At 47.1% G+C, this 24,032-nt stretch overlaps 1 protein-coding gene across 2 annotated transcripts in view; it reads right to left on the bottom strand.

Moving 5' to 3' along the window:
- The window catches only part of LOC146856246 (very-long-chain enoyl-CoA reductase), a 246,298-nt gene that overhangs the window by 51,921 nt on the left and 170,345 nt on the right, over positions 1 to 24,032 (bottom strand). For both annotated transcript variants that reach the window (XM_085654315.1, XM_085654314.1), the window contains one exon: positions 7,346 to 7,418. In XM_085654315.1, coding sequence (XP_085510441.1) covers positions 7,346 to 7,418 — 73 coding nt within the window. The remainder of the gene's footprint in view (positions 1 to 7,345; positions 7,419 to 24,032) is intronic.

The following is a 24,032-nucleotide window of genomic DNA, read 5'->3' as shown; positions in this document are numbered from 1 at the left end:
GGACTTGCGGAAAGTTTTTGTTCTGTCAAGGTAGAACTTAAGGCAGCATTTCAAATCCAGTGAATGTAGAGCCCTTTCAGCTGCTGTTTGAGGATTCGGAAAGAAAGTCTTTATGACAATAGGCTCATTTAGGTGGAAGTCCAACTGAACTTACGGAATGAATTTTGGATGAGTTCGAAGAATTACTCTGTCGTTCTAGAACTGAAGAAAGGGATTGTGTATTGTGAAAGTGTGAAGGTCGCTGACTCGTCTTGCGGATGCAAGGGCTAGAAGGAGTGCAGTCTTCCAGGAAAGGAACTTGAGGTCAGCTCTGTGTATTGGCTCAAAAGGATGCTTCATAAGCTGAGCAAGGACTGTGTTTAATTGCCATGTTGGAGGTGGAGACTTTACGGGAGGGAAAGTCCGAAACAGACCTTTGAGAAATTCCTTTATCAATCTGTGTGACCAAAGAGAAGGTCCTGTAGAAGATATCCTGAAACGGGATATTGCTGCCAGGTGAACTTTGATGGAAGCGTGAGTGAGACCCGAAGTAGCTAAATGAAGGAGGTATGGCAATATCACTTCTGGAGAGGATGTGAAGGGATGCACCTTAGCCGACCTGTACCAGATACAAAATCTTTTCCATTTCAAGGAGTAAGTCCTGTTTGTACTATTTGCTCGGGCGCGAGACAGAACGGCTCTGCAGTCCGGAGGATTGTTTAAGTCCTGAAATTCGTGGAACTCAGGAGCCAGGCCAATAATTTGAGAGATGCTGGATCCGGGTGTTGGACTTGTCGCTGGTTCATTGTGAGGAGGGATGGAAATGGTGTCAACGGAATTGGAGTTTGTAGGGAGAGGAGAGGACGTTCCGTGAACCAATGTTGGCAAGGCCATGCTGGGGCTATTAGAATCAGCGTGCAAGGCTCTGCCTTCATCTTCCTGAAGAGCCTGGGAATCAGGGGAATCGGAGGAAAGGCGTAGGCGAATACGCTGAACCATGCTATTGAAAATGAATTCCCCAGAGATCCCCGTTGGGGATGCCAGCTTGTGAATTGTTGGCATTTGGCGTTCTGTTGTGTGGCAAACAGATCCAAGAGTGGTTCGCCCCACAGAGAGAAGATGCTGTTGAGAGTATCTTGGTGTAACTCCCACTCGTGGCAGGTTGTTTGCATCCTGCTTAGTGAGTCTGCCAATGCACTGTCTTTTCCTGGAACATACTCCGCTCGCTGGGAAGCTTTGTGCTGAAGAGACCAGTTCCACATTTTCTGAGATTCTTGAGAGAGCGAGAGTGAACAAGTCCCTCCTTGCTTGTTCAGGTAGTGCATTGTCGTAGTATTGACCAGTCTGACAAGCACTTGTGAACCTTTTATCCTGGGAAGGAAAGCCAGGAGGGCTAGATAGACAGCTCTTAGTTCCAGTAGGTTTATGTGTAGCTTCCGCTCGGAAGACTACCACTTCCTGCTGATCTGAAGCTCCTGAAGGAAGGCTCCCCAACCTTCTAGAGACGCATCTGTGGTTATAACTTGAGGGAAGGCTTGAGTTAGGAAGGATAGGCCTCGAGACAGATTTTGTGGCTGAGTCCACCAGTTTAGAGCAGCGACCATCTGAGGAGTCACTTATATGTTGTCGTCGAAGGATCCGCTGATTTGAATCCACTGAGCGGAGAGAGCCTCCTGAAGAGGACGCATGCAGAGGCGACAGTAAGGAACAAGAAGAATGCAGGAAGACATCATTCCGAGGAGGGATTTGAATAGGCGCACTGAAAGATTCTTTTGCGCTACGCGTTCTGCCAAATGCGGGAGTTTTTGTTGTCGCTCCTGTGACGGGTAAGCTTTTTTCAGGACCGTATCCAGGACAGCTCCCAGAAACGTTATCCGGTGAGAAGGCTGGAGGATTGACTTGTCTGGGTTGAGGGTAAGACCTAATCTTTTGAAAAGCCGCAGACAGGCTTTGGAAGACTTTCTCGCGCTGTCGAGAGAGGGTGCCTTCACGAGCCAGTCGTCGAGATAAGGAAAGATCTGGTGATGTTGTTGTCTAAGGTATGCAGCCACTTGAGAAAGGCAATTTGTGAAAATGCGTGGGGCTGATTTGAGCCCGAAAGGCATGACTCGAAATTGGTAATGTATGCCTGCCACAGCAAACCTCAGAAACCTTTTGTGCCTTCTGTGGATAGGGATATGAAAGTAGGCATCTTGGAGGTCCAAGGATACCATGTAGTCATTCGCATTGAGAAGTTGCAGGACTTCCTGGAAAGTGACCATGCAAAATGATTGCTTTTTCAAGTACTTGTTTAGGCTTCTTAAATCTAGGATCAGTCTCCATTTCTTTTCTTTTTTGTGCACCAAGAAGAATCGGGAGTAAAAACCTTGTCCTCGTTGACGAACAGGAATCCGTTCTATAGCACCCTTCTGAAGCATTGATATTTCCAGGAGTAAGAGGTGTAAATGTTTGTGATTCATATGTTGAGGAGGTGTTGGCGGTGGAGTTTGCACAAATTCCAGAGAATGTCCAAACTGCACCAGCTGGAGAACCCAACGATCCGTTGTGATCTGATTCCAATTTTGAAGATAGTGGGATATTTTTCCTCCTACTTTGGAAGGTGGAAAAGAAACGGAGACTGGCGGTAGAGAGAAGTCATTGGCGACGGGCGGAATCCTTCTGTCGTCCGGCACTTCCGCGAAAAGAAGACTTGTTGTATGAAGTCTTCGCCTGTTGTCTCTGCTGAAATTGTGGTCTGTATTGTTGGTTAGAGGAGGAGTATGAAGACCTATATTGCTGAAAGCCTCCTCTGTTAGAATATTGTCTCCTACCCCATGAGCCTCGAAAAGGGGTGCTTTTATATTGAAGGGTACCGAGAGCTCTGGCCGTATCCGTATCTTTGATACCCTGGAGGGCCTCGTCAATATGGGCACCAAAAAGGAGTTGTCCATTATAGGGCATGTCAAGGATCTTGGTTTGAACATCAGGCCGGAATGTCGTTGCCTTAAGCCACCCTTGGCGCCGCAGTACTGCCACCACAGCCAGCTTGCGGAAACCAGTGGATGCGATGTCCATCGCACAGTCTATAATTTCAGAAGCCGACCTTTCACCTTCCAGAAGCACCTTTCTTGCTTCTTCCTTAGATTCTTGCGGCAAGGACTCCAAGTACGGTGGAATATCTGACCACATCTACCTGTTGTAGGGTCCCAATAGTGCTAAAGAGTTACACGCTCGTACTGTTAGCGCCGACATGGAGGAAAAATGCTTTCCAATATTGTCCAGGTGTCTGCCCTCTTTATCAGGGGTTGCTGGAAGTGGGGCAGAAGGGTTTTTCGATCTGCGTTGAGCTGCCTGAGTAATGACTGAATCGGGCTTGGGATGTACAATGAGGCAGGCTGGAGCGGTGTCTGGAGCCCTGTATTTCTTGTCCAATCTTGGCAAGACTGGAGGAACTGTAGAGGGCTTTTGCATTATCTTGATGCCTTGATCCCAAATGTAGTCTATGATAGGCATAGACCTAACAGATTTTTTGTATGGTTCCTTGAAATCGTAAAGGAAACAGTCCTGTTGGTGAGAAGGCATTGGCAATTGGAACCGTTGTGCTGCCCTTTCCAGAAGGTTATGGAAACCTCCTATATCTTCGGAAGGCGAGTCCGCCTGAGGAGGCAATGGCGATGCTGGAAGAGGGATAACATAGTCGTCCCATTAGTCGTGGTGTGACTGCGTATCCTGAATCTCCCCTTCTTGTTGTTCATCATCGCTATCGTCCGTAGATGGAAGAGGCGGTACAGGCACCTCAATGGGAGGCGGCGGTGGAGGTGGAACTTGCGTTCCCCGTGGTGGAGAGAGAACTGGAACAGGAGACAACGCAGAGGTAGGGAACCTCTTTTTGTAGTCAGATATCATAAATTGCAGGTCAGAGACCAAGGCTGAAGGAAGACAAACCATCTGTGGCTGTTGATGATGACTGTTGTCATAATAGTACTCCAGCTCCTCTATGTCTTGATAATCATAATCAGAGTCTTCCTGATACTTCACATTAAGTTCAGAGGGACTTCATGCAGCTCTAAACATACTGTCCTCATCCGACCCATCATCCTCATCCAAAAGGTGAGAGGGAAGTAATGGTTGAACCCTACTGGGTGAAGTAAGGGAGGGCGTTAGCCTCTGTTTCTCTATTTTTTGTTGCAAATATGTATTTTCTGCCCTTGATATTGGCGTCGTCAACGAGGCCGTCGACGGTATAGGCGTCGTCGACGAGGAATCCTCTATGGTTACGATAGACAGCACCGTCGATGAGGGACCTCTCGTCGTTGAAGTGGTCGTCAACGGGATGGTCGCCGACGGTAAACTCTTCGGCGACGTGCGTATCATCGAGGAGGCACTCGTCGTCGAGCGAGTAGTCGACGCTGTTGTCGCCGTTGACGAGGATTTCTTTATCGGACGACAAAGGTGTACGTGCCGTCGACGAAGATGTTGTCATCGTCGAAGACGAAAGGGATGCCGACGAGACTGAAAGAGTAGAAATGGTCGTAGTCAACAAAGTCACTCCGATGGTTGTATGAGGAGATTTTGTCGTCGTCAAGGCCATCGTCGACGGGGCTGAGGAAGGCTTTTTAAAAGTGTGTTTCACCCTCGGAGGAGGAGTTAGAGGGTCTGAAGCTGGTTTTTTCGACCCCTGAAGAGGAGAAGACTCCCAGCAGGTAAATCTTTAAGTTTTGGAGCCTCTGAAGACTTTTTGCGCGTCTTCTTTTGAGGTTGCTGCGTAGAAGGACCTGGAGAAGCGTCTCTGGGCCTTTTCTGAGGAGTCTTTGAGGAGGATTTTGATGAGCTCTCACTCTCCTCAGAGGACAAGGGGTCTTCTTTGTCTTTAAGTCTCTGCAGCCAAGTTAAAAGCCTTCCCTTACAATCTTTTAAAGTCTTCGTAGAAAAAGTACGACATACCTTAGAGTCTTTAGGAGTATGGTCTGGATAAAGACAGTAGAGGCAGTCCTTGTGTTGGTTGTCGACATGCAATCTCTTCTTTTTGCAAGTATCATACGGCCTAAAAAGGTCTTTCTTAGAAGTATCCGACATGAAGACAGCAAGACTAAACTCAGATAGAGAAATATCCGAAGAAAATACCTTAAATCCAAGAGATAAGGAAAAAGCTGAGCAGAGCTCAGTGGAGACTCCCTTAGCACGACGTGCGGTAGAAAATCTGAGGGACTAGAGCTCCTTCCAGGAAGGTTCCAGAGGGTGGTGGCAGCTGATTGGTTGCTCTCTAGAGTTTGGTCCTTATTACAAAAGGACCTGGATATGTTACTAATGTGAAGCCTTTGGCCTATTACTCTATATGTCTAATGGGACCTTATTTTATTTATGTACCCGGGACTCCCATCCCGACGACGGGGAATGATTCAGGCATGTGAATCTATGAAAGATACCCTAATACTGGATAAGCAGCTGACCTGGTACCAACCATGCCGGCCTGTCTGTGTCTTCGCTGAAAACGGTGCCAAAGTCGACTCATCCTGCAGCTGTCGCAAGAATCTCCTTTACCCCCGCCCGCGTTATGGTTGCCTCTGTAGGCCTTCCGGAGTATCCTCCCTGGAAACTGCTGGTGTTAGGGTTACAGGTGTCTCGGATACGAGGGAGGAGGATCTGGGGAGTTGGTCTTGCTACAATGCCCTGTATTGCAGCCTCCAAAAGGACCCCAGACATGGGTGTTTGGAGAGCAACCATGGATTTGGTGTTTTTGATGTCATTTTTAGGTTTTTATAGCTTTTTGTCAACCTGCAGGCCGAAGAAGTGTTCACCATCGAAGGACAGGTTCAGCAGATACAGTTGCAATTCCGGCTTAAAACCAGAGACTGAGCTATTCGTGGCTCCTTACCAGTATGTTCATGTTAACTCCTCAGACAGCAGTGTCAGCGGAATCCAGAGCGCAGCAGATGGTTGCAGTAAAGATGGTCTTCCCTTTCACCACAAATTCCTCCCCATTTTGCCTATACTTCTAATGGAGGTGCTTAAGGAGGTCCTGCATCTTGTCCCAATGCACTGTATTGTATCGGGGGAGTAGGCCAACTGAGTTGGCATTTCTCCAGTGTGTAGCTGCCTTCACCACTACCCTTTTCCCTGCAGCATTTATTTCTTGTACTCCTTGTCTGGGGGAGACCGTATCCTGGGTGTTTGCACGCTTTCGCGCAGTGTGGACCATGAAGCAGTCACAGGATACAATGCCACATATGTAGGGTGGGCAGCTTGGAAATGCTTATATTTTTTATCCACCAGATGTGTTAGTACTCTTGCTTCGATAGGCTCTTTGAAGGTGTCTGTGGTGGTTTAGAGCATACCCTGGAGCGTAGGAACTGCACTCTGCGCTGGGTCTTGGATAGCATCTCTACTAGGAAGTCATCGTCCTCCTGGAAGACGTGCAGGTCCACTTGGTGGAATGTGGCTGCCCCCTGTATCATTGTAAGATATTCGGGAGCATCATCTGCAAAAGGGACTGTACTTGAAAGAAACTCTTTCCATTACTTTATGCACATTTTCCATGACAAAGTTCTCTGGGGTGAGAGGCACGAACCACCAAAAATGGCCAAAGTAAGGCACTGATGGAAGGCCGGTATCTGTGGAACAGCATCTGGAGTACCCAGTGAAGTTGAAGATCTTCCATTTGTCTAGTTTCTTCCATTCATCATGGAATTGAAACGACCGGCTGGGCCAGAAGGAAATCACTGCAAGTCGTTGAACATGGAGTCCCGTCGGTACCCATCCAAACCCAATGGAGGGAAAAAACAATGTAACAGAGTTGATAGGAATTGCCAACTAAGGGAGGAGTCACTATACCATGTGACACAAAAGACTTCTTTGAAGAGAAACAACTTGCAAACATCAGGGTATGCAGAGGATGTGTATTTACAGCACAACACATGCTACCAATAATGAATTTAACTCCACCAATCTTTCAGCTTCAACAATTCCAAGAAATGCTTAGAACAATGTCATTTTCTAATGGAAGTGGGCCAAAAATAGCCCCTTTTGGATGTCAGTGTACGCTCCCCCTAGCAGTGTACATACATGCTACTTAACCACTATGTACAATCTATCAAGGACTGCAGCCAAGAGGCCACATACTCCCCACACTGTGTGCAGCCAAGTGAGAACATGCTATTCAGCTTGTGCATCAGATCATGCAATACAAGACTTTGGAACATTTTCTCAGCTATGAAAGCTTCTTATGCTTTGAGGATCTTTCAAGCCATGCACTACTCGCCAGCCATCACATAGGGCACTTCACAATGACACAAACTATAAAGAGCCTAATAGGAAAAGGCATTGTAAGAGCTATGAAAAGTCCACATAATACAGTGTAGATAAGGCATCAAAGAAGGACCCTACTCACGTGGTGGAGTGTACAGTGGGTGGTTTATGTAATATGCCATCCAAGCCGTGAATCCCCAGTAGTATGTACAGTTCTAAAATAAAAACAAAAAAAAAACAACTGATTTATTCACCAATAATGACATTCGCTATTAACCCACCCAAGCCTCTACCGAACAGTCATCGGCCATTCATTATTTTAAAGCCAGAGCCATAATGAATATGCTACTTACCAGTATGCATCTGTTCTTGGCATGTAGGGCTGCTGACATTCATATCTGTGCATAGATCGCCGCCTAGTGTTGGGTCCGGATGTTTGCACGTTGTTGTCCTGGAAGAGTCTTCGAAGTATCCTTGGATAGGTGACTCCTCCCCTGGACTACAGTGCGCATGGGCATCCTCTCCATCCTCAGATTGTTTTTCGCCATTGTGGCAGTGATGGAGTAGATACAGAAAGTGATGACCATGCTTGCAGTAATTCTGAGAGCTGCAGCTGCGACAGGCGCCGGGGAGGAGGGAGGGCGATATGAATGTCAGCAGCCCTACATGCCAAGAACAGATGCATACTGGTAAGTAGCATATTCAGTTCGAGGCATGTGGGCTGCTGAATTCATATCTGTGCATAGAATACATAGCAGTGCCCTCTATTAGCGGCGGCTACCCGTGCCAGCTGCAGCGGTCTGAAAAAGTGTCTTGAGAACAGCCTGTCCTACAGCTGCCTGCTGTTTTGACTGCACATCTACACAATAGTGTTTTGTAAATGTGTGTGTAGTGGACCATGTGGCTGCTCTGCATATATCATGCAGGGGAATATTTCCTAGGAAGGCCATGGAAGCCCCCAACTTACGTGTTGAGTGGGCTCGTGGTGGAATAGTTAATGTGCGTTTTGCCTTTTGATAACAGATTTGAATACACTTAACTATCCATCTGGCTATCCCTGCTTTGGAGATGGCGTTACCTTTGTGGTGTGGGGCAAAGGCAACGAACAGTTGTTTTGTCTTCCTGAATGGTTTAGTCCTGTCGATGTAGTACATGAGGGCCCTCCGTACATCTAGTGTATGTAGTGCCCTTTCTGCAACAGTTTGTGGGTTTTGGAAGAAAACGGGCAGTTCAATAGTCTGATTCATGTGGAACTGCGATATTACCTTGGGCATGAATTTGGGGTTGGTACGTAGTACAACCCTGTTGGCGTGAACCTGAATAAATGGCTCTTGAACGGTTAGTGCCTGGAGTTCACTAACTCTTCTTAGGGAAGTGATCGCTACTAGGAAGGCCACTTTCCAGGTAAGGAATTGAATCTCGCATGAGTGTAGAGGTTCAAAGGGTGGACCCATCAGGCGTGTGAGGACCAAGTTGAGGTTCCACATTGGAGCCGGTGGGTGACTAGGTGGAATGACTCGTTTGAGCCCTTCCAAGAATGCTTTGATGGCAGGCACTCTGAATAGAGAGAGGTGCTGCCTGGTTTGCAGGTAGGCTGATATTGCGGTCAAATGGACACGTATAGAGGTGTACGCCAGATTGCATCGGTATAGGTGTAAGAGGTAACAGATGATGTTGTGGATGGATGCGTCCAGCGGGTTGATGTCATTATTACCGCAATAAATGACGAACCTTTTCCATTTGGCTGCATAGCAAGCCCTGGTAGTGGGTCTCCTGGCCTCCTTGATGATGTCCATACAGTCAGGTGGCAGGTTGAGATAGCCAAACTCTAGGACTTCAGGAGCCAGATCGCCAGGTTCAGCTGTTGCGGATCTGGGTGCTGAACCTCTCCATGGTTCTGCGTCAAATGCGCGGGTTTGATCCGCAGCCTTTGATGTGGCACCACGGAAAGTTCGAGGAAGGTGGTGTACCACGGCTGGCGTGCCCACGTGGGAGCAACTAGGACGAGTGTCAGGGAGTGTTGTCGTAGTTTGCGAGCCACCAGCGGTATCAGCGGCGCTGGGGGAAAAGCGTACGCAAATCTGCCGGACCAGTTCATCCATATGGCATTGCCCTGCGACTGCGGATGTGGGAATCTGGCGGCGAAGCTTTGGCATTTTGCGTTTTCGCTTGTCGCGAATAGGTCTATCTCTGGATGACCCCACTGCTGGAAGTACGGTTGGAGTACTGATGGGTGTAACTCCCACTCGTGCATCTGGTGGCTGTGTCTGCTGAGCAGATCCGCCATCTGGTTGTCCTTGCCGGGGAGGTGTTCCGCCATGAGGAACATGTTCCTCTGAACGGCCCACTTCCACATGCTCTGAGCCAGATGAGACAACTGTGGAGAGTGTGTTCCTCCCTGCTTCTGTATGTAGTACATGGCAGTCATGTTGTCCGTCCGGATCAACACGACTTTGTTGCACAGATGTACTTTGAATGCCTTCATGGCCAGGAAGATTGCCATCAGTTCCAGAAGGTTGATGTGCATCTTCTTCTGTTGTGTCGTCCATAGTCCCTGCACTGTGTAGTGGAGTACATGAGCTCCCCATCCCTGGAGAGACGCGTCCGCTGTCAGTACTATTTGCGGAACAGGCTCTTGGAACGGTCGGCCCTTGCAAAGGTTTTGTGGATTCCACCAATGCAGAGAGTTGTATGCCCGACCGCTCACCAACACTAGGTCTTTCAACTGTCCTTGAGCCTGATTCCACTGACGTGCTAGGCACTCCTGAAGTGGGCGCATATGTAACCTCGCGTGCGGGACTATGAAGATGCAGGAGGCCATCCTGCCTATCAACTGCATAAACACTCGCGCTGGAAGCGAGTGATAGGGTTTGAACTTGGAGATCAGCAGTTGTATGCTGTTGATCCTCACTAAATTTGGCTGAGCTGTGGCCGCCAGAGTGTCTATAGTCGCACCTAGGTACTGTTGTACGTGTGCGGGCTGGAGATGGGACTTTGGGTAATTTAGTGAGAATCCCAGACTGTGAAGAAGGTGAATGGTGCGGGACATGTGGCTTGCACATTGCTGGGCTGACTTCGCTTGAACGAGCCAGTCGTCTAGGTAGGGGTAGACGTGTATATGCTGCCTCCGTAAATGTGCCGCCACCGTAGCTAGGCACTTCGTGAAAACCCTGGGCGCTGTTGTCACGCCGAAGGGAAGGACTTTGAACTGATAGTGCTGCCCCTGAACAGTGAACCTGAGGTATTTTTTGTGTGAGGGGTGGATGGGTATGTGAAAGTACGCATCCTTGAGGTCCAGTGAGGCTAGGAAGTCTCCCTGCTTGAGAAGCGGAAGGACTTGCTGTAGGGTGAGCATGTGAAAGTGCTCCGAAAGAATGTACTGGTTCAGGGGTCTCAGGTCTAATATAGGCCTGAGCGACCCGTCCTTCTTTGGAATTAAAAAGTAGAGGGAGTACACCCCTGTACCCTGCTCGTGGGTGGGGACGACCTCTATAGCGCCTTTTAGAAGCATACTTTGCACCTCTTGCTGTAAGAGCGTTAAGTGCTCTGAGGACATAGGACGGTTTCTTGGTGGTATTGTGGGTGGAGTGGAGGTTAACTCCAGACAGTAACCGTATTTTATAATATCTTTGACCCACCTGTCCGTGGTGATGGAGTTCCACGTGGACAGGAACCTTTGTAGTCTTCCCCCGACAGGTGTTATGTGGTCGGGAGGAAGGGAGAGGGCGTCACTGCTTGTTCTTGGGGGAGGACCTGGTGTTGCCGTAGCCACGTCCTCTGCCCTTTGTACTGGAGCCACGATATCCACCTCGGGTGTTTTTATCGTAGGTGGTCTGTGTATTGCCTTTGTTATACGTTTGTTGTGACCCCTGTCCTCTACCTGCCCCCTTGTTTCCGGGGCGACGAAAGGAGCCGCTCCGAAAGGACTGAGTTTGGAGGGCGCCCATGGACTTTGCAGTGTCCGTGTCCTTTTTTATCTTTTCGAAGGTGGTGTCAACCTCTGGGCCGAATAAATAGTCGGGGTTGACGGGCTGGTTCAGTATGTTATTTTGTACCTCAGGCTTGAATCCTGAGATTCGTAGCCAGGCATGTCGTCGCAGCATGACGCTTGTGTTTATGGCCCTGGCAGCCGTGTCTGCAGCATCTAGTGCACATTTGATGGAAGCATTTGTGAGTAGCTGCCCCTCTCTGATAAGAATTTCTGCACCTTCTTTGAACTGGTCAGGGAGATGTTGGAGTAGTTGCTCCAATGTGTCATAGTGCGCTCTATCGTAGCGAGCGAGGAGCGCTTGAGTGTTGGCTATGCGCCATATGTTGGCAGCCTGGGCGGCAACTCGCTTGCCGGAGGTCTCTAGCACCTTGGACTCTTTGTCCGGGGGAGGAGCGTCACCTGTCGTTTGCGAGTGTGCCCTCTTGCGAGCATTCGCTACGACGATGGAGTCGAGTGGTAATTGTCCTTTGATGTAAGTAGGATCCCCAGGTGCTGATCTGTATTTTTTATCAATCCTGGGGTTTATCACTCGTGCCCTGGTGGGTTCCTTGAAAATGTCCTTAGCTGGTTTGAGGACCCCCTTAAGCATTGGCAGAGTTTTTACATGTCTTTCTGAGGATGCAAAAGTGTCCATTAGAAAGTCATCCTCGATGGTATCTGAGTGAAGCTGTACCCCATGGTTATTCGCAGCACGTTCAATAAGAGCGTTGAACGCCGCAGTATCCTCCGTGGGAGATGTTTTTGCCCCATAGAGTTGTGGGTCCTGTGTATCGAGAGGTGCACTGGGGTCTGCAGGGTCGCCCCAAGTTTGATCAGGGTCCTGCTGGTCATCAGGGTCTGTGTCTACATGGTAGGGTGCTTGGTCATCCATGTAGTCCTCCAATGCATCCGTGTCGGAGCGCGTGGGGGAGAACCGGTGTGGATCCTGGTAGGAGGAATGGAACGGTTCATAAAGGAGAGGTTCTGATTCCACCAGCAGCTTCCTTTTTAGTGGGATCTTGAAAGGGTCCAATGGCGGTTCCGAAGTTATTCTTCGGTCGTGGAGAATCATCCTGCCAGTGTCGGCGTCGATGACCCGTGACGGAGACGTCTCGTCCGGTGGAACCGGAGTCTGGGTAACCCGTGTCCTGAGTTGGAACATCTTCGGGATTGTTGACGGAGGCAAGCCGAAGGTAATGTTGGCTGGCCCCGTAGAGGTTGCTGGAGCTCCGATCGGGCCGGAACCCGACGGGTCTTTGAGGGCCGCCTTGGTTTTGTTGCTTTGCGTCGCAGCAGGCCGCACTTGGGGCGTCTTTGAGGCTTTGGCACCGGGCAGGTTCGTAGAGCCGGGCGTGGATTTTTTCGGTGCGGGCGGGTCCTCGAGTCGAGGTGTGGAGATCACCGTCGACGTCCTCGATAGGTGAGGCATCGGCGTCGTCGAGGGAGCGACGCGAGGCGAAGCGGGCGGTATTGCCCTCGGTGTTGTTGGCGTCGGTAGCCGAGTAGGTTTCTCGGTGCCGATGGCCTTTTTCCGCTTGTCGACTCCGATGTCGCCCGATTCCAGTTCGGCACCGAAGTCCCTCTTGGTGCGGTCGGTGCCGACGCGTTGCGCTGGCGTCGAAGGCGTGGAAGGCCTCGATCCCACTAGCGCTACTTTCAGTTTCGGTTTCGTATGAACCGGAGCAGCTTTCGGTTTCGGTTTTGTGGTAGGGAAACCAGCTGGCTTATGCAGCAATGGCTGCTGCTGAACGTCCGAGGCCGGGCCCGAGGGCGGGGCCGAAGAACTACGGGATGGGTCTCGGGTAAGGCCCGAAGGCGATCCCTCGACCGGAGCCAAAGGCTGTGGCGCTGGTGTTTCTTCGGTTTGAACAGGTAGGCCTTGTTCATCATTGGAGCTACTCTCTTCGGCCCCTAAGGCCTCCTCGTCGTCTCCTACCTCGGTGTCGTCTTCACCTCTGTGGAAGAGTGACTCATCGCCCTCGTCCGATCCGGGGTCGTGTTCGGAAACGGGACTGGAGGGTATGACTTCTAATTCTTCGACGTCGGCCTCGTCGAAGATGTCTGTTGGGGCCGGTGCCGCGTGCCGCGCCTCGAGTCTCGCCGCTCTTCGGTTCCTTAGAGTCTTCTTGGAACGGAACCGGGCACAGGCCATGCATGTCGATTCGTCGTGGTCCGGCGAAAGGCATTTGTTGCACACCGGATGGACGTCGATGTGTGGGTACTTCGCATTGCATACCGGACACCTTTTGAATGGCGTCCTGGATTCCATCGTCGAAGTAGTCGATGGACAGGTAAATGCGAAAGAAGTCGGTGCTGAAAGTTAGTAAACTAACAAAATGCTATCGAAACCCGATCGATAAACAGTACCGACGCGAACTAAAGGCCTTTTGGCCTCGACCAAATATTTTCCTAACTTGAGCTAAGATAGCACATCCGAACCCAATGGCGGAAAAAAACAATCTGAGGATGGAGAGGATGCCCATGCGCACTGTAGTCCAGGGGAGGTGTGGAAATATGGATTTTTCTGGTCAGTTATGTCCCCTATCTTGGACCCCAACGGTTCTATGTGCATATCACAAGTACATGTATGTTCCCTCCAGTTCCAGTTATGAAGACGCAAATACATGTGCGTCCACCGTCAACATGTCCTCTGTCAGATCCGCCATGAACAGGCCGGATATTCCATTCCTAAATATGAAAGGCCACTGGCTTTATATGGTTCACTTATGCCATTTTTCAGTCTAGGCAAGTAGGCCCCGATTCTGTCATCAAAACTCCTCTTGCCTTCTGCCTCTGAAACCTCGAGTCTGAGCCTGCATCTGTGACCATGAACTTTGTCTCATTCTCTGCGCGGCTCCCGAAGCCTGACATCAGCCTATTCTCTGCCAAGAACTGTATTTCACCTTCGAATTATCTGCTTCCCCCTCAGCCGATGCATTCCTGCCTAGTAGTTTAAGTAAACATTCTTCCAGTTACCGAGCAAAAGGCCCGGCTTCTCTGTCCTCATGCAAGTAATTCATAGCCCTGTTACCATGGAATATTCCTACCCCCTCGCATTCAGTGTAGACACTTAGACGCTTGTACACGCACGCACAGTCAGTATAGAATAGATTCTGTCCGAGAGTCCTTCTTTCTTGGATAACATAGTTCTTTAAACATAGGATGTTAGATATGATTTGGGATTAGGTTGACTTGACCCCCCAGACTTTTTGTCTCCACATGTAGAGCTAAATGTCAAGTCCCCTTCACCCCCTAGTTACACGTCAATTACACGTCATGCTGCTGCGCGCGCATCTAGGCCAAGTATTATCTTATAGATCCACCTATGTATGACATCATAACCAATTATGTTCCTTTTTACTCCTTATTACACCCATTTTCTGGTTACGCAGACAAATCGTCATTTTCCTTATCAATTGTTACGCCTACTGCATTCACTTCATTGTAATGTATGTACTATAAAAGTTACTTCTTGTCAATAAAGTATGTACTTCACTTCCTGAACCCCCGTGGTGATGGAACTTGGAGCATCCGATTATAATCGATCACTGGAATAAAGCCCATTCCGAACCTCTAATATCACGGATTCTGCCTCTCATTTTACTGAGCTATTTTATAATGTTTCTGTATCAAATTCAGTCCAGGTAAAGGAATTTTTATTTACCACATGATGGCGCCCGAACAGGACACTTTCTCATCTCACGCGCCGGCGGTGAGTTGCAGGCCCGGTCTCCTGCCACAGCTGGACGGACAATTACGCGTACCAGCAGGATTTCCTGTATCTCCCTCCGGTCAAGCGGGGGCGACTGAGACTGCGATCAACACCCAGACGAGGCGGTGAGAAGTGCGAAGTATCCCGACCAGAGCCTAGCTGAGAGAGCAAGATCCGAGGTATATAGAGACCCACCAGTTCGAAGTCAAGCCCAGTTTCCGACGAGACGAGTCGAGTCCAGTCCGGTTCAAGTTCAAGTTACCGAGGCCTTCCGTTTCCGAAGCTACCCGGTGAGTACCATTACTGGGGAGGCATTTCTGACGTGCACATAGGTTGTGCCGGTCAAGACGGGTTTGGGTACACAAATCCGGTCTGCACTGTTTTAGCAGTGTATCTGTACTGTTTAGCAGTATATCAAGTATTCCGAAGTATCTAGTTAGTGTCAAGAGTTATGCTTGGTGATTAGTTATGCAGACGATCATCATTGTTGTTTATTTTAAAGGTTAAAAAAAAATGTTTAATGTTTAATGTGTTAAACGTCCTGCATATTGTGGTATGAATGGTTGTTCATTATTGTGCTTTCGTATTAAGTGTGTTCAAGATTAAGTGTCAGATCAGTTGTCAATATGCCGCTCTTTTCGAAATTAAGACAGATCACTACTAGAAAAGGGGTACTCGAAGAAGCCGTCCCTATTCCTCCTAGGGATACTCCAGGGCACTTCATGTATCACAAACATGGCTTAGACGCTATATTATTTCTTGATCTATGGGTAGACTACACCAAGGGATTTCCAGAAAGTCAGAGGTGGCCCGCAGCGGGGACCTGGGATGCAGAGTGCATCATGAAAGTCGAGGAAGAGTTATGGAAAAGGAAAGTCAGACAGTCACAGAAGGACGCCGTTGAGTTATGGCGAAAAGAATCTCATAGACGTACAGAAAAAGCACGTAGACAGGAAGAGAAGAGTAAAGAAGGTTCAAACAAAGATCGAGAAAATCTATTAATTGAGGAAGGTATCCGAGTGAAATCAGAACAAGTAGACAGACAAAGAAATGCCCTTATGAATGGTATGTATCCCCTTCTAGCCGAAGGATTACCTAAGGCTACTCCAGAGATACCGAAAGACTTGCCACCCCCATTATTCCCAATCAAGGTACATCCTAAGGGGCATCCTAGAACCGCAGAAGATGTTTTTCTTTCCTCATATTTAGATGACGCAGCTCCCGAGTATGCTAATTCCGCCCCACATAGACCGCATACCAGGGAGGTCCAACGCCAAGATCCAGCACCCGTATCCCTACAGCAACAAATCGAGTCACAAGTTCCGGCAAGCACATCTGTTTCTGCATCTGTTTCTACAGGTACTTCTATAGCTGTGTCCACACCTATAGTTGCTGTGTCACGTTCGACGAATCCTTTCACACCCGACACCCCAGATGGGGCCACGGGAGGTGCTACCAATATCTTTTCTACGCCACCTAGAATAAATAAACTTACTTTTCAAGAGTCAGCGCATTCACGTACACCCAAATTCGTAAGTGCCCGTGCACTTAAAGAACTTCTTGTAGATTGTAGATATGACCCGGTGCCCGGTATAGAGGACGAAATGATCCTGGCATCATTGCGTATCAGACGAGCCGCAGTGTATTTAGCGAAGTTACCAGGAATGCCTGCGCATCTAGATAAAATATACCATTTTGTCCAAACAGGGCGAGACCCAGAATGTATTAACAGAGCTATGGAATACCAGAAAGTAGAGATACAGGGGGAACTGTTACGTTTCCTCATAAACTGTGTGATCAGAAATGTAGACCGACCGGGGGTAGACCCGGAAGCAATGCAAATTCTTACCAGGTGGAGCCAGAATATATCAGAAGGGAGACACGATAAGCAAAATTGTATAATAGCCATGTGCCGAAAGATCCGTAAAGAAATAGAACGCCTACACGAAGAGAGATTAGAGGCAGACGAGTTCGAACAAAGCGAGGAAGAAGGGTCAGGACTGCCCGCAGGACAGTCGGACATCATAGCCTATGTAGGTAGAGGAAGATCTTGTAATAGGAATCAGACTAGATGTCATACTGACTCAATACGTCCGATATGTCCAGATAATGACAGGAATTTCCAAATACCTATAATTAATATAAGGTCTAACGAGCGTTCGTTCCAAACCGCCGACAAGCTACTCCGAGAACGAAGGGGTTATCATTTTCTCGATTCTATGGATGAACAAGATTTAGCCAGGGCAGCTGTCCATTGGGTGGACAGTCCCGGAAAATATAGTGATGATACAGTAGTACGCACATTTTTGAATCTCACCCCAGATGAACAGAGGTTAGCTGGGATCTATATGATTCAACAACTCATTATACTATATCGGAGTCAGCATTCGGACCCTGGTCCCTTACCTGACATACTGACTGAATTGCTTATGAATAAATGGAGAGGTCCAGGTACTAAATTAATTAAAGAAATTCTAGAATCAAGAAAGCAGTATATTCTTTTTGTATGCTCAGAGCATGTTTCATTGCCTGTCAAGGAAAGAACTACGTATCACATGGATAGACAGAATCCCTTACGAGAAGTGCACCCAATAAAAGGCGAGGACAACGAGTTTAGGCGCGTATTTGTATATACGCCCATATCAAAAATAGAATTGTTGCAAATGAAGAAAGTGGTACCCAGTCATGACAAAGATCCAGCGGGTTTTCACCGAGAAATTAAAGACATGTTACTCATGGGAGAGTATACCTATCCCGACATTATGACAATATTAAAGGTGTTGATGCCTGCTGGCATTTATGAAAAACTCAAGGAAAAAGAGTGGGAGGTAGGAGACGAAAAGATAGAATGGTCAGTGCTAGAAGCGGAAGAAAAGGCCCGAACTGCAGGAGCAGGACTTGGGGATAAAACTAAAGCATTACCAGGTTTACTAGTACAGGTACTGCCACGTTTGTTAACTACGAAAAAGGAAGATTGGGGTACAATTTCAGCCTGTAAACAGAAGCAGGATGAAGACACTAGTGATTACTATGCCCGATTTGAAAAATGTTTTGGTATAAATAGTGGCATAAAAGCCAGTAGCGAATCATACCCGCATCTGTTTGTAACAAAATTAGTAGAAAATGCCCTGCCCCCAGTAAAGAATAGAGTATTAAAATTCGAGAGTACCTGGCAAGGTAACACTCCATCACAAATGTTACAAATGTTACAGTACCATCACAATAGAATTAGAGAAGAACAAGAACATGAACACAGACGCATGAAAGACACAAAAATGAAAATGCTAGTTTCCCAGACAGTTCCAGCTGAAGGACATAAAAAGAGTATGACCCATTCCGATTCAGCAGGACCTGTAAAAGGGACATGCAATTATTGTAAAAAGCCAGGTCATTACGTACACGATTGTCCAGTTTTAAAACATAATATCGCCATAGGTAAAACACAAGAAAGATCACGGCCACTCAGACAAGATCAGAATGAACAAGGAGCTATGCAGCATGCCCAGGCCATGCCAGCCGCACAACAGCCAATACAGTTTGTGCCAGCTGCACCACCGTTGCATGCTGCTGCCACACAGACAACCACACGACAAATGTATCAGACTGCACAGTATGAATATCCTGAGTATCAGCGTTACGCATGAACTAGCCTAGAGAGGGAAGTTGACTTACCCCTTATCGAGATCCCTGTAGATCAAGAAGGACCTTATATACATAGTGAATTATTAGGCCAAGATAGGAAATTTTTACTCGATACAGGGGCAAGTCGAACAACTATAAAACGTAGTGAAGTTCCAGGGGCACCCCTCTCAGGCTCTCAGAATATTTCCCTTGGTTTTTCAGGAAAACCTATTGTTAATGAAGTATCGCAGCCTCTTCCACTTACGATAGGACCTCTGACCCGAACTACAGATTTATTGCTTACTAAATCATGCCCAGAAAACTTGTTAGGAATAAAGACCCTGAAAGCTCTAGGAGCCATAATATGTTGTTCTCCGGAAGGAGTAAGGTTGTTTTTACGTGATTTTAAAGGTCACTATGTGTCTAGAGACATGGATCCCCGACTGCAGACTTTACCTACACATCTATGGGCACAAGGCCCTACTGATGTTGGTTGCATGAATATTACACCATATCGAGTCACACTAAAGGCAGGAGTGGTGCTACCACGAATACGACAATACAAGTTACCACCAGATGCTGTAGTGGCTTTACTACAAATCATTGACGAGCTTATTGCCCAAGGAGTAGTTGTAGAAACAGACTCCAATGTATGTAATTCACCGATAATTCCGGTTCTTAAACGAACAGATCCCACAGCCCCGCCAGTATATCGATTGGTTATTGATCTGCGCGAATTAAACAAGTGCATTGTGCCACAATTTCCTGTGGTCCCAGATATCTCGTCATTACTGACAGCCATTGATTCCGAAGCAACATTCTTTACTGTAATTGATCTCAAGAATGCCTTTTTCAGCGTCCCAATAGATCCGGAAAGCCAATATTTGTTCGGATTTAGTTTAAATGGGCGTAGCTTTAAATTCTCACGCGCACCTCAAGGATTTACAGAAAGCCCCAGCATCTATAGCCAAGCACTGAAACGAGAACTTGACAGTATCCACATGCCAGTTAACACTGCACTGCTTCAATACGTCGATGATCTGCTGATCACCGCGAGAAGCGAACCGGAATGTGAGAAAGCATCACTGACAGTTTTACAATTTCTAGCCGAAAAGGGGCACAAGGTGTCCCCTTCTAAGCTGCAATTCTGTGTCCAGCGAGTTGTTTATCTTGGACACTCGCTGTCCAAGGAGGGAAGGCAGCTTACACCGGACCGCATTCAGTTAATAGCTAACATGTCAATACCCAAGACACAAAAGGAGGTACGAGCCTTCATAGGCCTCACTTCATATTACAGGCAGTGGATCCCTCAATATGCATTTCTAGCAAAACCACTCATTCAGTTAACCACACAGGAGGCAGCCACACCGACTGTTCTCCCTTGGACTCAAGAACATACACAAGCTTTTGAAAGCCTAAAGAAAGCCTTATGTCAAGCACCTGTTTTAGCAACGCCATGTTACAGAAAACAGTTTACACTCTTTGTTACAGAACGCGAAGGTACTGCCTTGTCAGTACTCACACAGGAACAAGCAGGATCACACAAACCATGTGCTTATTTTTCTAGTACATTAGATCCCGTAGCTCAGGCTTTGCCTGCATGCCTGAAATCAGTGGCAGCGACAGCTTTAGCAATCAGACAAAGCGATGCTATAGTGTTAGGGCATCCATTGACAGTTCAAGTACCACACGCAGTAGAGGTTCTTGTAAATAGAACGCAAACACAACACTTGACTATAGCGCGACTTACAGGATATGAACTTACATTGTTTCAGCCACATATAGAAATCAGACGCTGTAACACATTGAATCCTGCCACACTTTTGCCAGTAACCGGAACAGACCCACTAGATCATGACTGTATTGAAGTCATTACAATAACGACAAAACCCAGACAGGACTTAACCGATGTCCCATTGTCAGATCCAGACCTAACACTGTATGTAGATGGTTCATGTATGAGGACAAGTACAGGAGAGTTAGTGGCCGCTTACGCAGTCACAACAGATACTGAAGTCATTGAAACTAATCGTATAAACACCTTGTCAGCTCAAGCCGCAGAGCTTATCGCTCTGACACAAGCTTGTATTCAAGCCACAAATAAAAAAGTCAACATATACACTGATTCACGTTATGCATTCGGAGTTGTACATGACTTCGGCGTGCTGTGGCGAGAGAGAGGTTATTTAACTTCCCACGGTGCCCACATTCAGCACGGACCCCTCATTCATGCCTTATTAGACGCAATACATCTACCCACTGCAATATCAATTATGAAATGTAAGGCTCATACGAAGGTTACTGATATCATTTCCCAAGGCAATGATCTAGCCGACAGAACAGCTAAACAGACTGCTCAAACTCAAACCCCCGACATGACAAAGACAATAGTCCCGACACCGACACATTGTATGACAGTTAAAGATCCTACTCTTGACGTAATTGACATACAGACACATGCTACACCAGACGAAATAAAGAAATGGACTGAATTAGGAGGGATTCAAACGGACCAAGGATGGATGATGAAGGAAAAGTCTGTATGGTTCCTTCCTGATTCAATGGTCCAAGTTATAATTAACACTATACATAGTCCAGCACATCTAGGAGAAAAAGCTATGCTAGACAGCATTCAACACATTTGGTTCAATAAACATTTACGAGCAGCAGCCAAACAAAAGGTCCGTACCTGTATGATCTGTTGTCAGTTTAACCCAGGAAAAAGCGTTCCCGTAGAACAGGGTGGATTTCATCCTCCTAATCACCCTTTTGAAGTCCTACAGATGGACTATATCCAGATGGAACGATGTCGAGGATTCAAATATGTTCTCGTAGTTGTCTGCGCTCTGTCCCGTTGGACAGAGGCGTACCCGGTTTCAGATTACACTGCCCCGACTACTGCCAAACAGTTGGTTCGAGAATTCTTCCCACGATACGGTTTACCACGTGTTGTTCACTCAGATAACGGCCAGCCGTTCTCATCCGAATTAATGAAACACGTTTCACTTCTGTTAGGATATCAGTGGAAATTCCACTGTGTCCGACACCCCGAGGCAGCAGGTCTCGTAGAAAGACATAACCAGATACTGAAAATCAGAATGTCCAAAATATGCAGAGAAAAAGGTGTTGACTGGGTAGTAGCGTTACCCGTTGCACTCTTTTACATGAGAATGGTAGCACACTCTCGAACAGGGCTATCCCCGTATGAGGTGATCTTCGGTAGACCACCAAATATGTGGGGGACGCCTATACCACGAAAAATAACTGATGTTGACTGTAATATGCTGACAGATTACTTGGCTTCCTTGATGTCTGCACTACAATCTTGTCGTTCACAGGTAGCTGCAGCCTTTCCCGACAACACCGAGGTGAAACCCCATGACGTAGTTCCGGGGGACCTGGTCTTTGTGAGGAATTTCGACCGAAAGACTCAGCTGGAGCCCAGGTGGAAAGCACCCAAGTTGGTCCTGCTGACCACAAGAACAGCCGTGAAGATCGAGGGCCGCAAGGGCTGGATTCATTCAAGTCATATCAAGAAATTTCATGGACTATCTTCGGATATAGACATTGTGCCCTGCACTCCCTCACAGACTGATTCAAAACTTCCTTTGGTTGAAAAGACTGAAACCGAACTTTACAAACTAAAGCTTAGGCCCAACAAGTCGAGCAATTTGATTGTTTAAGTCCTCTCCAAGGTGAAGCGGTTGAATTGTCTCTGACATGTATCCCTTGGACCTGAGTAGAGAAAATACCCGGAAAATGATGAAACGACAGGCGTATTGTAAATCACTGCGTAGCCACTGCATAGTGACATTATTAATTTTGTTTTTATTAAGTCTTTTAATAATTATTACAAGTATGTTGTTGCACATATATTACCCTATTTCTAGACATGTTTATAATGTTGCTGCTGAACATTCTTTTAGTGACTTACCTCCACATGAATTGTCTTATAGACTTGCGCTGCGCAATAACACTTTCATTAGTATGTTACATCATTCCCATCAGACTAGTAATGCCACTAATTGTTGGGTGTGTGGCCGACTCCCTCCCTATCAGAATTATGAAGGAGTCCTGCCTTTCTTTCCACATCCATTTACACATAATGGCTCCTGTGGAGCATGGTTCAGTTTAATCAATTCCATAGACTCAGACACAGCAGTTTACCAAGATCATTGGGTATGGGGAAACCTGAACCTAGTTTTACTCAAGGTCTGCTACCCTGACAAGGAGGGTCGCCCCAAAAGAACGTGAACTGATCTAGAAAATGAAGTATATGGATTAGGTAATTTTACACCTAATCTCATGATTCTAAATGTCGTATCCGAAATTGAACTAGTCTTACCCACCATGTCAGTATTCCCAGCGAAGGGTGAATTGTGTGTAAGAAAGGTTGGTTCCATACATATGGGCCATAGTAAATGCACTACTATAGTAGAATTCAGTGATCAAGGCAAATCTTCATTTAGAGCTTCTCGCCATTCCTACTTTGTATGTGGTCAGACTGCATATATGCGTTTACCTCTAGATTGGGATGGTACCTGCTACATTGCATTCCTTTTGCCACCTGTTTTCCTAGCTCCTCCTGATTATTACAGAAATATTCATTTAGTACACAACAGAGAGCGGAGAGATCTCCCAATTGTCGATTACACTGAAACGGCATGGGACAAGTATGTAGATTTTAATAAAGGCATTTTTCCCTATATAGGTACTGTTACCAATAGTAAGCTGATACGTAGATTAACTAGAACCCTTGAAGCAGTAGTGAATGAGACTATTTCCGCCTTAGGCAATTTAACAGAAGAGCAGTCTGCTATGCGGATTGTTGTGCTTCAAAATCGTCTTGTCCTTGACGTCATCCTGGCTGATAGGGGCGGAGCTTGTAGGGTCATCGGATCAAGCTGCTGCGTATTCATACCAGAAAATTCGCCATCTGTATATAAAGCCATCACTCGCCTTCATAAGATTGTAAACCAGATACACCAGAACCCAGGCACCTGGACTTGGTCCAGTTGGTTTTGGAGTGTGATATCAACCTGGGGATGGAGAGTTTTATCCTTCCTAGGATTGGCCTTCTCACACTATTCAGTTGCTGTCTATGTCTACAATGTGGACCAGCGATCTGTGGTCTGTGTGCCACATCGTGTATTCCACCACCAAGATTTCATTCGTCACGGAAGAAGAAAGAAGAACAAATGATGCTATACGAACAGATCAATGGATTGATGAAGATTGATATCTCTTGAAGGGCAAGTAGGGGACAAGGAGGGAATGTGGAAATATGGATTTTTCTTGTCAGTTATGTCCCCTATCTTGGACCCCAACGGTTCTATGTGCATATCACAAGTACATGTATGTTCCCTCCAGTTCCAGTTATGAAGACGCAAATACATGTGCGTCCACCGTCAACATGTCCTCTGTCAGATCCGCCATGAACAGGCCGGATATTCCATTCCTAAATATGAAAGGCCACCGGCTTTATATGGTTCACTTATGCCATTTTTCAGTCTAGGCAAGTAGGCC

Source organism: Triturus cristatus, chromosome 4_1 (assembly GCF_964204655.1).
Source record: "Triturus cristatus chromosome 4_1, aTriCri1.1, whole genome shotgun sequence".
In the NCBI taxonomy this organism is placed as follows: Eukaryota; Metazoa; Chordata; class Amphibia; order Caudata; family Salamandridae; genus Triturus; species Triturus cristatus.
This window is presented reverse-complemented; position numbering and strand designations above follow the sequence as displayed.